At 44.2% G+C, this 12,242-nt stretch overlaps 2 protein-coding genes across 4 annotated transcripts; one reads left to right on the top strand and one right to left on the bottom strand.

Annotated features, from left to right (window-relative positions):
• The first annotated feature begins 4,452 nt into the window (after positions 1-4,452).
• On the top strand, positions 4,453-9,894 carry LOC131890047 (uncharacterized). Of its 2 annotated transcripts, XM_059239316.1 has the most exons (8): positions 4,453-5,219; positions 5,322-5,482; positions 5,694-6,100; positions 6,162-6,308; positions 6,398-6,769; positions 6,850-8,043; positions 8,105-8,418; positions 9,252-9,894. In XM_059239316.1, the coding sequence occupies exons 1-8, from the start codon at positions 4,914-4,916 to the stop codon at positions 9,504-9,506; spliced, it is 3,156 nt and encodes a 1,051-aa protein (XP_059095299.1). In that variant the 5' UTR covers positions 4,453-4,913; the 3' UTR covers positions 9,507-9,894. The 2 variants fall into 2 exon arrangements, with proteins under 2 accessions (XP_059095299.1, XP_059095300.1); XM_059239317.1 differs by lacking the exon at positions 6,162-6,308 and having other exon boundaries at positions 4,454-5,219.
• Positions 9,860-12,139, bottom strand: LOC131890051 (uncharacterized). 2 transcript variants are annotated; one of them, XM_059239324.1, is made up of 4 exons: positions 11,538-12,139; positions 10,993-11,140; positions 10,657-10,897; positions 9,860-10,395 (listed from the first exon to the last, which is right to left on the bottom strand). In XM_059239324.1, the coding sequence occupies exons 1-4, from the start codon at positions 11,945-11,947 to the stop codon at positions 9,995-9,997; spliced, it is 1,200 nt and encodes a 399-aa protein (XP_059095307.1). In that variant the 5' UTR covers positions 11,948-12,139; the 3' UTR covers positions 9,860-9,994. The 2 variants fall into 2 exon arrangements, with proteins under 2 accessions (XP_059095307.1, XP_059095306.1); XM_059239323.1 differs by having other exon boundaries at positions 9,930-10,897; positions 11,538-12,124.
• Between the last annotated feature and the right edge of the window lie 103 nt (positions 12,140-12,242).

Here is a 12,242-nt window from a genome sequence, read left to right as displayed (position 1 = left end):
TTGTCTTTGCCTCCACACGGGTCTATTTTCGCACTGATCAGCCCAATCCCCAAAGAACTTCTGCCGAAAGGCGACTTGTATTCTCAGATTAAGAAAAGACATTAATTAATTCCAACTTAAGAAGTTCAGAAAGTAAACATCAAATTCAAGAATGGCCTTATCTCCGTTAAATATAGTTATAAAAACAAACACTGTTAAGTTATGCAAAGAGACCTTTGAAAAAAAGGCGAGAGTGTCTGGTGTATGTAGTAAAAAGTCTAGAGTTTTAAGAATATGTAATCATGAACTATACTACGTGTATCAAGTCATTAAACCAATGGAACCGATACACCTCCTTGCGTACTGTCTGAGTGGGCAAAGGTCTGCACAGCCCAGCAAAAAGCTCCATCTATTTAACAAGAACAAGTACGTACATGAAACAGAAATTTGTCAATCAAGCAAGTAAGAATTTTTTCAGTGGAAAGTATGCATTGGTGTCTCTGTATTGACTCTAAATCATAATAACCATGATAGAGACCATGGTATTGCTAATAAATGTAATAAACTCAATTTGGCCCAAACTTGACCGAGTAGCTGCAACCCGGCGAAACAGCCCATTTTGCTTTTTTACTACCACCAGTAAGAAAAAAAATGAAAATTACTAAACCTCCAAATTCATCCCTCATTCAGTTTTCTGGCTTATTGAAGCAAACAGGATTCTGATATTGAACCAAGAGTTTATAGTACAAGGACAGAACAGCACAAAAATGACATATTTTTGAGTTTTGTAGAACAATTCATTTGGTAGTTGAAAATTTGGAAGAATGTGAAGGCATCTACAATTGAAAAAGTGAATATTTTACCCAGTTGCGATTCCAAATAAGTGTTCACGAAACCACTCATTGGATTCAAAAGGGATTGCAAGTGCAGGTTGGCTACAATGTTTGATTTTCTCCTCCTCAAAATGCTGAAAATCAGTGTTGCCACACTACTTTCTTTTTTAACTTTCTTTGCTTCACATGCCCTATAGATCTAAGAGCTTGAACTAGTGCAAAGATTCCCCTGAAAAGGGCTCTGTCTGGGTTGAAAGCACTTTAAATGAAAAAACTCTTAAGTGATATTTGTGAGCATACACAAATCTTCCACATCATTGAATGCCGTTTTACTAAAGAAATATGGTATTGACTTTCCTTAAATGCTTATAACTGTTACTTTTGACATTATTAAACCTAAAAAGAGGTTGTCCTTTTAACCAAATTATTCATTTTGAGGTTGCCAAAACGTACAAAGAAATATGTAAATATGCAAAAATAAGTTGCAAAAGTGGAAAGGAAAAAGATTTGTAACAATTGGGATGAGGTTGTTTATAGCCCATTTTAGCCTCTTTGTTGCATTTTTATGTTACAGAATCAAGGCGCCCAATGGTACTTACAAGGTTATTCATTGAATTTACAAGAAATCAACATTTTTTTGCCATGCTCAATATTACGAAATGTTTTCAATTGATGCAGCTATTATGGCAAACAATTGACTCTCTTCTAGAGCCTATTGTGTTTGCTGTTGAGTGTGCTTTTGTTCACAAAATGATTTTGGGTTAGATCAGATGTAGATGCATGGTTAGGCAGATGTAGCTCAACTGTACCTCTCTTTTTTGCAGACTTCCTCAAACAGAAAAAAAGGAAGTTGAATTTGATATAGACCAGATGTTGTTTAAAGTTCAATTGGCAACAGCTAGACAAATTATAATCTTTGATTTTGAATGTACTGGAGATTACATTCTTTGCAGCGGCTAGTAAAGCCAGTGAAACCCCAAGCCAAAAAAATTCTTTAAGGTTCTGGCTGAGGATTTAATCCTTCATCTGGTCATGCTCAACAGGAAATGAACAGGGTCCCAAACAAGACGCAAGTTAAGAAGGAAGCAAATGAAAATAAAAACGCAAAAAAGCCCTAAAATGTGAAAAGCAGAAAAAAAGTTGAAAAAGAGTCAACAAAGTGGAGAAATGGCGCTAATATATTTTATGCCAACATGGAAAATAACTTTTTTCCCCCAAGCCAAACCCATACCAAGTGAGTGTGTCTTGTCAAATACACTTCACCAAGAAAATAACAAAGAAAGTACTTCCATGCCAGAAGGGGACAGGAATTAGGGGGTGGTAAAAAAGTAGAAAATTGCATATTTGCTTGATTCCTTGAACAATGTCAGTAAACAGAATGATCCAATGGAGCAAAACAGAGCAATGAAGGTATTACCCCTATGAAGTTCTTTGTTGCCCTGAAAGTAAGGTTTCCCGGAAGAAAATGCCCAGTGCTCTTTTTAATGGATCAAAGATTGAAATTAGCTCCTTTGTTATTATTTGCCTTTTCATAAGCTTACAGAGACTCAAAACTCAACAATTAAATGCACGTAATTATTTGGCTATGACCTAGTGCCCACAAAATAATGAAAGAATGGCATAAGATTTCAGTTGAAGTCCGCGCGGTTTGGCAACACTGAACTTATTTGAATATGGATGAAATATTTGCAAACAAACAAATATCCTGAAGTTTCAATCAAAGTAGGAAACAAACACAGAAACACAGAAAAGGTCAATTTGAGCTCATCAGTGAGCGCAATGGTAACTCAACTCAAGGTAACGGAAAACTCAGCAAAGATAAAACTGACACACCAGAGGGCTTAACACATCAAAAAACTTGACGCAACGGAAAACTCAACACCTGAAAACTCAACACATTAGGACTTGACGCAAGAGAAAACTCAACTCATCAGAAAAATTGACATTTTGAAGATCTCAATTAATCAGAAATCTCAATGCGTACTCGACTTATCAACATATCTCAAAACATGCAACAGATTGAAAATAACATGACTGCCTGAAACCATTTGCTATCATCTTCAATCATGGATGATTGAGAATGGAAAAAGGATATCCCTGCTTAAGATCTATATACTTTGATATTTAAGTATTGAGCATGTTGCTCATGCTCATTCAAATGTATTCTAGTCATATGTAAATATATAGAAACTTGCTCTAGTCAGAAATATAATCAGTAATAAACTCCCTATCCAACTCCATGTGGGTCAGTGCCAACCCACAAGTATATGACATGGCGCAATTGGCAGGGTTTGAAAGTTTCAAAGTTATGTTGCCAAAAGCTTATGTAGCTGACCAAGAGCAGGCCGAAAATTCGCATTTTATGAAGAATTTACTGCTTAATTTTGACCATGTCTCCTAAGCATAGGTTTGGGCTCAAATATGGCCAAGTTCATTTATTCAACAAGACCTTGGGGTCATATGAAGTGTTTTTCTGAATAAGATGAACAGTTTCGGAGATAGGATATTTTTGCTTCCGTTTGCAGTCCATATCTCTAGAAGTCCGTGGTTAGACATACGTAGTCACTTTCCTGAAGTTGATTGGTTACATAGAAAATACATCTCACACCAATCACGTCATAATAATAATTAATAATCTCTAGAAGTCAGCGGACTTAGCTACAGCTCTAAAGCCTCTTTTTAACTCTGCATCCCAGAATCAAAATGATAAAAAGATGACATTTTGGGGGAAAATTTGACAAAATGCCATACAGTTCAATGCTTGTAAGTAATAAATCATAAAACGATACGTTTTTCTCAATTGAAATCATCGCTCAAACCCTAACCTTTTGGCATGGTTCTGATCCAAGATTGACCCGGAATCCATCGGTGAAGAACCTACTCGCCAAATATTTCTTAAGCCTGTTAATTAAACCTTATTTAGTCGAGTAGAGTGTAGACCAGTTGGCTCATTTGATTTGATAAATAAACTGCTCTTGCCTTGCCTTGACCGCAATTTCTTTTCCGGACATTATGTGACCCGGGGCATTAATTATGAATACGATTTTGATAGAATGAGCCAAAAACAACACAAACGCATCATAATTCAATGTAAAGGAATTGGCCCAATCGGCCATTTATTAAGAAGAGGCTGAATAACAAAGCGCCCTCTGAAGTGCAGAACGTAAAACATATTTCTTGCAGCGTAAGGGGGCTATACGGCAATTTGAAGGGATCAGCTGGCTGGTCACCTTCAAAGTGCAGACAGGTGGATAAGACTAGAGAGCCCTCTAGATAGGACCGATGGAGCCAGGTGCTTACTGTGGGTCTTCCTGAGATGTAGAGAGGAGAGGGAGGCGGGGGGTTGGTGGCACCCTGTGACACACATCTGAGAGCTGGTCGCCCTCTGAGGGTGACCAGATTGGTCAACTCAATCAGGTTAAAGGGTGACGTGAAACACTTCTTGTACCCTTAATTTCAAGCCATAGGAGGGATTTCTGCACGTTGAATGAGCTTCATGGAGGCTGACTGGTATCGGTATGACAGAGATCCGCAACTAGCCGCGGAACAGCCCATGGGCATGGCTGGGAATCGGCTATATGATTGATAAAGAGACACCCTGATGAAGGTCAGTCCTAAACAAAACACAGTCCATCTCCAAAATTGAAGGGTAAACACGCTGTCTGGCTCAGGTGAGGCTGAACAGCCAGTCCAGCGGGTCGACTGAGAATCCCTCGCTAAGGAGTGCACTCGCCCCCCAAGGACCCAAGGACTGGCGGACCCACGCTTATTAACGGCGGATCCAACCAGGCAATATCGTCATCATCATCATCTGGACTCAAGCAGCATTCGGGTTCTCATTTTTCGAGTGCCACTGGTTTTCGCGGGTGCGGCGGAGCCGACTATTGGATCAGTGGTTCAAGCCGTGATTGATCAGCCAATTGGGAATTGGGTGTTCACGCCTTGATCGCGGTTCCAGCTTTGTCGGAGCGTGTCTGATTCGGGTTTCCGTCCGTTCAGGACCCACCATCCTCACCATCTATCCCACGTCTCACTCATTCTCGAGGTGGGTGGGTGGGTGGGTGGGTTTCATCCATCATTGGTCAGTCGATTCACGAGTTCATGCACGGGATGTCCTCGACCGCACTTAGCCCCGGTGCTTCGGCCGCGGCTACCAGTGGATCTACCGTGTCCTCGGCCGCTTTGGAAGCCAAAATCGCCTCGATTCGCGCCAAAAATGCGGCTTTAGAGAAACGTCATCAAGAAGTGGAACAAGATCGATTGAGCGCCGAGAAACGCCAATCCGCCGTCCAGCCTCAAAATCAACCCCCGGCCCATTATTACCCGCATCATAACAACGACCACGCCCACTCGAATCATCATCAACCAACCTCGCGCCATTCAGCCCATCACCATCGTTCATCGGGGGTAAGGACGGCCGGCCATCTATTTCCGATAATTATGATGATGATGATTAGTCCCGAAAATGGGCAACGGGCTCTAGTAATGGTTATGGACTTTGTCTTATAGTCAGGCGCCAGTCGCGGTCAACCTCGGCGGGAAATGGCCCCCAAGACCGCCTGGCGCTCCATCGAGCCGGAAGAGCCCGATGCTCCGTTGCGCACACCCACCGGGGCCCTTTCCCGACTGAGTCAAAAGGAGGGCGGACCCCCACCGGATCCAGCTTATCGGTAAGATCTAACTTGCATTCAAAGGTATGGGCTTAGCCCTCAGGTCTCTTGAATAAATCCCCTTACGACCTGCGACCTTGATCTTCTGTTTGTGCCTTTCCCTGATGGCCGCCATCCAGTGGCGCCAAAATAGCGTGGTCAACATCGCAGGGCCCCGCTGCTACCCTACCATGAACCATTTTCACAGCCTTATTTATGGGTGTTTCTCCAGATTTTTAGCCGATCGGATGCGAGATGGTTCGGATAGTGACGAAGCCGATGCTGAAAGCGGTTGGCGAAACCGAACCAGCGGCCGCGGCTCCACGCGTGGATCAGGCCGAGGTGGGCGGGCCCCAAATCGAGGCGCCGGTCGCGGTTCGAATGGCCCTAGCCGGGGCTCGAGTCGGGGTGCTCAGCCTCATGACAGCTCGGTCCGACACGCTGAGCGCGTTCATCCCGACGATCGTGAGTCATGGCGGGCTCACCCACCACAGTTTGGCCCCGATCATCAGTTCGACCGAGGTCATCCACGTAATCGCGGTGGGGGTGCGGCTCAAGCTCGCTTGGATCGGGCCCGACAATCTCAGCAGAATGGCTCCGGTGACGGAAATGACTTGAGGCCGATGAATCAAACCCGAGGTAAGGAATGAACATTTTGAGTTGTATAAATGGCACTGTTATGGGACTTGGATATTATCAGGCTCCTTGGGGGACCCGGTGGCTTCCTCGCCTTGGCGTTGCCCCGATCCCAGCTGCAGCCATGCCAACCTATCAGGGGCGGAAACTTGCGCTCAATGCCAATTGAAATGGTCCATAGCCGAGGACCATATCGCCCGGGCTGCGAGACGTGAGCTCGATTCATTCACATTTTCACCGCGTCCCTCCTCGACGGGCCACTCTAAATAATCAAATTATGTTTTTATGTTTCCGATTTAGAGAACGGACAACGCCGGGTAAAGGAGGACAATCGAAATATCAAAGTGGAAATGAAGTTCAACCCATCGCCCACCCATGAAGAACGAAGAGGGTCCAATCCATCTTCTCAAGCCCCACGCGGAGGTCAGATGCGAGAATCGACGGGTAGAGAATGGAAGAACAAGGCCGCTCCCTCGGCCCAGACCCCGGCCCAATGGCACGAAGCCGAACCGTACCAGCCCAAGACGTCCTTGGTTCAAGTGACTTCCTCATTAGGAGCTCAAACCAACAGCTCAAACACGTGGAATTGGCGCGACCCAAATGCTCAAAACATGGGGGATTGGTCGGATTCGTCTGGGACTACTGCCATGATGCCCTCAGATCCACCTCAAGGTGATTGACGCGTTCGAAATTTGTTCATATGTCAAGAAGTCGATCTGAGTTGCTAAATATTTGCCTGTTTTTTTGTTCAGCTTTGGACTGGAATCAGCATCCGGAGATGTCCGCCTTTATGGAATTGTCCGATATGTCTGCCGATCCTGAATCTCAATTCATGGCGATGCCAGCTTACCCGGGAGGCGGTGGTTTACACGATGCGTCTGGCCTCGGTGGCAATCCTCATTTGATGATGCAATATCACCACGCTCAGGCTGTCATGGCCGGTCATCATCAGGCAAACAACCCGTACATACCCTTGCCTCAGCACCACCAGTTGCCCCATCATCAACAGCACGGGGCTCTACTTGGGCACACTCCAATCATGGCCACTCATCAGTTCGGAATTCCTGGGAACGCCCAAGCCTCCATTCGAGGCCAGTATTACCCACCCACATTAGGTGGATTTGCAGACAGCGGAAACGAGCCCGGTCATTATCAAGGCCGTCGACACTTCACAGCCTCTAGCCGGTTCGATGGCCCTCGCCGGGGGAATAACGGCGAAATCAGTTACATTCCCCAACGATTTCAAAAACAAATTCCTACTGAAGGCTCGAAACAGACGTGGAACATCCATAAGGCCATTGCGAAATTGCCTCGATCATCTTTGGATACTCCACCAAGTGGATGCAATCAGTTATTGATGTTCGTTTCCAAATCGGTGGCCGAATGCCTCAATGCCGAAGAAATGAGCCGAGACCTCAAAGTGAAGATCAAGATGGTCCCGGTTGAAGGATTTGACGATCTATTAGGGAAAATGGAGGAGTTCGATCCTGTCCAACACCGATACATTCTGTTTCACGTACTCAACGAAGATGCTCGGACCATCTCACAATGTGGGAAGAGTGATGTCGACAAAGGTCAGGATTCCGACAATATGGCCGACAACTTCTGCGATCTAGTTGAGAACCTGGTTCGGAGAATCACCTACGTAACAGCCATTGTCTCCATGCTGAATCCTCGATGTGATTTTGAAGAGCTCAACTCAATGTCGTGTCCGAATAGTGTCCGTAAAGTGATCAACGTCCAGCTCTCGATGCGACTCCATGACAAGAAAAATATAGTGAGTGTGAATAACGATCTCGTCCTTGAGTGGTTCAAGGACGATGTGAAAAAGAACCGTCTCGTCAAGAGCAATGGGCACGAGCTCACCGCCTTTGGAATCTCAGTCATGCTCGAGCAATGGCTCACCGTACTCAAAGAGTTTGTGTGTGAGGTCCAGGAAGTCAAACGTAAGTACCAACCGAAATAGCTTTGGCTAACCAGTGCCAATATTGTAAGCTCTTTTTGTAGTTGTGGATCCGGTGCCCGTTGTCTTACCCTCGGAACTCGTTGAGGCTCCTCAAAAGAGTTGTGCAGAACAGCCAGAAGATGTCACTCTATCGCTTCGAGAACCAGAGCCTTTACCATGTTCGTCTTCCACCGAATGTGTGTCTAAAGAGATGAGTGATTCCAATTCTGTTCCAATTTTTGAGCGAGTGGACCAACCAGCTGCCATCGATACCTCTACCAACCAGGCGACCGAAGCTAAATCTAATGTACACCAAGCCAAAAACACGGATTCGTTGGCGAAGGATGAAGAATTTCAAGAGATGGAAAATGGCGGGGTAAGGACGAGAAGGATTAGGCTCCCAGTGCCCAACTCTATGGGCTGTAAGAAATGTGTCGGAAGGGCGCTTTACGCAATGGTCACCGTCGTTCTCCGAGGAGTAGTATATGTAAACAGAGAAGATGAGCTCAGACCACGGTATCCTTGGCTGAGAGGGAGTGGTCAATCGAGACTCCTTGCAGAAGGGATTACTGGCAAGCAAGGGGAAGCTCATTAAGTGTGGGTTAGTCTAGATGTAACTTATTAAAACATTGGTAATGGCTGGGAACTAGTTCACCTTGTGTGATGTCCCAACCCCTGTTAGTTTAGCCTTTTATTTATCAAAAAGAGTCTCTATTTTTCGTTTAGGTCTAATATACCTGAAAACCAAAAAAAAATGAAGCAACCTTCTAATTAAGCATTCTAACAAGGTCAACGAGATAAGAAAACTTTTACGCACTAGTTTTGTTCATAGTGCTTTTAATTGCATTTTTGAAGCGCATCTAAGTTTTTTCCGGCTAGTTTTTTTTTTTGCAGACCTCCTTACTGCTGCTGGGATTGGAATCCCAGCAGTTCAAGACGAGAAATTTATTCATTTTTGTTAACTTTTATTTATATATATTATTTGATCGACCAATGAATTAGATTTGGCTGATCTGGCTAACCCTTGAATATAAGGTTGATCGGGAATTTTAGTCAACAACTTGTCCAAATCTGACTTAAATCCTGCTACTGGATCACCGCCTACATACGCCCTACGAATATTTGAAGGCAGCAAATTGAAAAGTTTTGTTTGTGTTTTTTGTTCAAATTTACATTGGATCAATGTGCGCGTTCTTTTCTCATTAACAGTTCATTGAGGACTCTTATTGCGATACATTAAAGGCCAATAATGACGAAGAACGCAATTTGCCTAGTTTAGGCAGTATCACTAGCCACCATGACGATGATGATGACGAAGAGGGTGATGGTGGACCAACATCAGGAATCTTTATCGAAGACTCCTATGTGGAGGCCACTTCTACTCATGGCCAAGAAGAGATCCTTGAAAAGGCAAATCAGGAGAAGATGGAGAAAGATTTCTCCACGGAAGTGCAGACTACTTAATAAGATCATAAGCTCAGGTACACAATTTCAGCCTCCCTTACTCCAATGTAGATAGTGTGGATCCTTCATAAATCTTTTCGGACCATACTCATTGTTGCTATTATTATTATTATTATTATCATTATTACAATCACTGCAACATTATTATTATTATTATTATTGTGACTGTCACGATGTATTAGCATGCTATACACCCGTATGATTACGTCTCCTATTCTCGTGTTTGCCCCCTACTTACGTATCTGAAGTACTGATTTGGAATTCATTCTGAAACTGAATTTTTTTGCCGAGCTATGTTGCCCATTTTTATATTCCCTCGATTAGAGCTCAAACATTTCAGTTTTTGGTCATCCTAGAATAATATATGATAACGTATATTTAAAATGTACCCAATGCCTTGTGTCATCAGTCATCACTCATCGATGAAATGTTGGGGGTTCATTTTCATTTTTGCTCAAACGAAATATTGGGTTGAAATTTCATTTTGCTCAGGGGCATCGTTGTCCACACTCGGCCACGCAAACAGCGAATGCCCTGGGATGCGATCCGGGACACACGTCAATACACACTTCCAGTGAGCCTCCCGGACATTGCTGGTTGCTCGACTGATCCTCCACGGACTGGTCAGCGACTAGACTTTCGTTGCCGTGGTCACTGTGCTCCCCATTGCTGACGTCATTGAGATCAGGCACTTGATAGTCGGGACTGTAGTCATCCTCAGCACTCGTGGAGGTGTGTTCCGATTGGTCATGTTCGAGTGATGAATCACTGTAGGGGATTTCGGGTTCACTTTGGCTATGATCCGCCTCATTGTTGGACTCGTCACGGTTGGTATTGAAATCGTAGTCGGAAGGGTCCTTCAAGTCCAGGTTTTGCGTACTACCAGTTCCTAGAATGTTAACGTCATCTTGAGCCAGCAGATTTTGATCCGGATTGTTCACCGGGTCCGAGGACTCGAACACTTGTTCCTTGCGATTGTCCTCGATCGTGTTCAAACCTCCATTGCCGTCACTTTGAGTGGTGGTAGTCTTTCGCGTCATGGTAGTGCGAGAGTCCGAAGAGCTTGATTGTCGAATAATCTCCGTGGATATTTGCTGCCCCTTGATGGTATTTTGAACGCTGACTCGGACGTTCCCACTGTTGTTCTCACCTATCTTTCCACCCTCACTCTTGACTTTTGAACCATCCCCATTGCCGTAGTAATCATATTCGTACACGAATTCCGGCTCTGGACACTCAGGTGTGCATTGAAGTGGACTAGCATCATCTGCGGCGGATTGGGACACCTCCACCTGATTAGCACTCCCATCCCCATCATCTTCACCCTCTGGATCATTTGATTGAATGGTGCCATCCAAAAAGAAAGTCAAAGGCGAAGATTGAGGAACACTCTACAAATGAACGTGGAGGCAAGTGTTTTAGTGAAAGGGAAGACGTGCTTAAAGTAACGAATATGTACGTGCTGTGGATGATTACTGGACCGTACCTGACTGCAATGAATCTCATTTGCGATGGCCCCATTGATGGTCACATCCATGGGAGAATTTCGCGGAACGTTCTGGCTCACATGGATCTGACATTGAGTGCTCTCGTCCATGGTTAATTTGACGGGTGTGTTCACCGGGTTTTGGAAACTGAGTTGTTACAAAAATGTTAGAATACATTACACAATACTCTCGTCGACGGATTCAAACGTTAAGTTACTGCATGCCGTATATAAAAATATATGTTCGTTTTCTCTTTGAAAAGCTGAAGCCTCAAAAATTAGCATTACTACATTTGTATTGGTCATGTTCATGACCCTTAAAAGGACCAAATGTCAATGGCAGAGGTGCTGGCAACGTGCGTTAAAGATGGGAAACAAAACAGGATGAAATGATGAAATTACAATTATTGAAGCCCCGTTACTTATGGGTTTCCCTAAATTCTAACACGAGGTGTGAGTGCATCACTAGATAGACGATCTACCAAACAATCCAAAATCCTTTCATTTACCGAGATCAAACAACAACGGCCGGAAAAACTGATCACCTGAGATGAACGGATGAGTTGAAGCATTTACTAATAGTCACGTCTACTTGGCTCTTCGAAGCTCCATTTAAGCTGACATGAAGGGCACAATTGACCATGTTCTCCATTTCTGCCCGAACTTGGCAATCATTGGCCACATTCAAACTGATATGAACACTCGCATTGTACGGATTGGTTTGTTTGACGTAGATATCGCTACCAGTCGGGATGTTATGGGCAATATGCACTGCGTTGCTGTGAGGATCATCTTGAATCACCTCGACTTTTTCATTCTGTGGCATGTCCACGCTTAAATCCAAGTCCTCAAAGTTCGACTCCGCTCCTTGGCACGGATTGGTTGAAATCCAGAGCAGACTTACGGCCAATATCATCCGAGTGACGGAAGCATTTGTGGTTGGAAAATGCCTCATGATGGAAGATAGACAAAGACCCCAAAACGTTCTTGGCAATTTGTTAATTTTCCTTTTCTTCCTTAAAAAGCAAACTCACAACCACACTACTTCAGTGACTCTTTGGCAACTGAGCTAAATGAAGAAGATGCGACCAACATCTTGGGGCCTAGCCAAAGCAGAGAACGAGCCCTATTGTATGTACTGAATGCTTCATGGTTCTCCCTCCTTTTACTGTACGACCACTGAGAAGGAGGGAAGAGAAGAAGCATATCCACTTGAAAGTGGGGATCATCAATGCAATCGTCGTCATGGT

This window comes from Tigriopus californicus, chromosome 11 (genome assembly GCF_007210705.1).
Source record: "Tigriopus californicus strain San Diego chromosome 11, Tcal_SD_v2.1, whole genome shotgun sequence".
Classification (NCBI taxonomy): domain Eukaryota; kingdom Metazoa; phylum Arthropoda; class Copepoda; order Harpacticoida; family Harpacticidae; genus Tigriopus; species Tigriopus californicus.
The sequence above is the reverse complement of the archived record's forward strand: the minus strand, read 5'-3'. Positions and strand labels throughout refer to the sequence as shown.

What these genes read in the sequence shown, in the direction of transcription:
- LOC131890047 (XM_059239316.1), top strand. Translation starts at nt 4,914, where the DNA reads ATGCACGGGATGTCCTCGACCGCACTTAGCCCCGGTGCTTCGGCCGCG. An exon ending in ATCACCATCGTTCATCGGGG is followed by an intron (nt 5,220 to 5,321) that starts GTAAGGACGGCC and finishes TTTGTCTTATAG; the next exon opens with TCAGGCGCCAGTCGCGGTCA. An exon ending in TGAGGTCCAGGAAGTCAAAC is followed by an intron (nt 8,044 to 8,104) that starts GTAAGTACCAAC and finishes CTCTTTTTGTAG; the next exon opens with TTGTGGATCCGGTGCCCGTT.
- LOC131890051 (XM_059239323.1), bottom strand. Translation starts at nt 11,947, where the DNA reads ATGAGGCATTTTCCAACCACAAATGCTTCCGTCACTCGGATGATATTG. An exon ending in AACTCATCCGTTCATCTCAG is followed by an intron (nt 11,141 to 11,537) that starts GTGATCAGTTTT and finishes GTAACAACTCAG; the next exon opens with TTTCCAAAACCCGGTGAACA. An exon ending in ATGAGATTCATTGCAGTCAG is followed by an intron (nt 10,898 to 10,992) that starts GTACGGTCCAGT and finishes GTTCATTTGTAG; the next exon opens with AGTGTTCCTCAATCTTCGCC.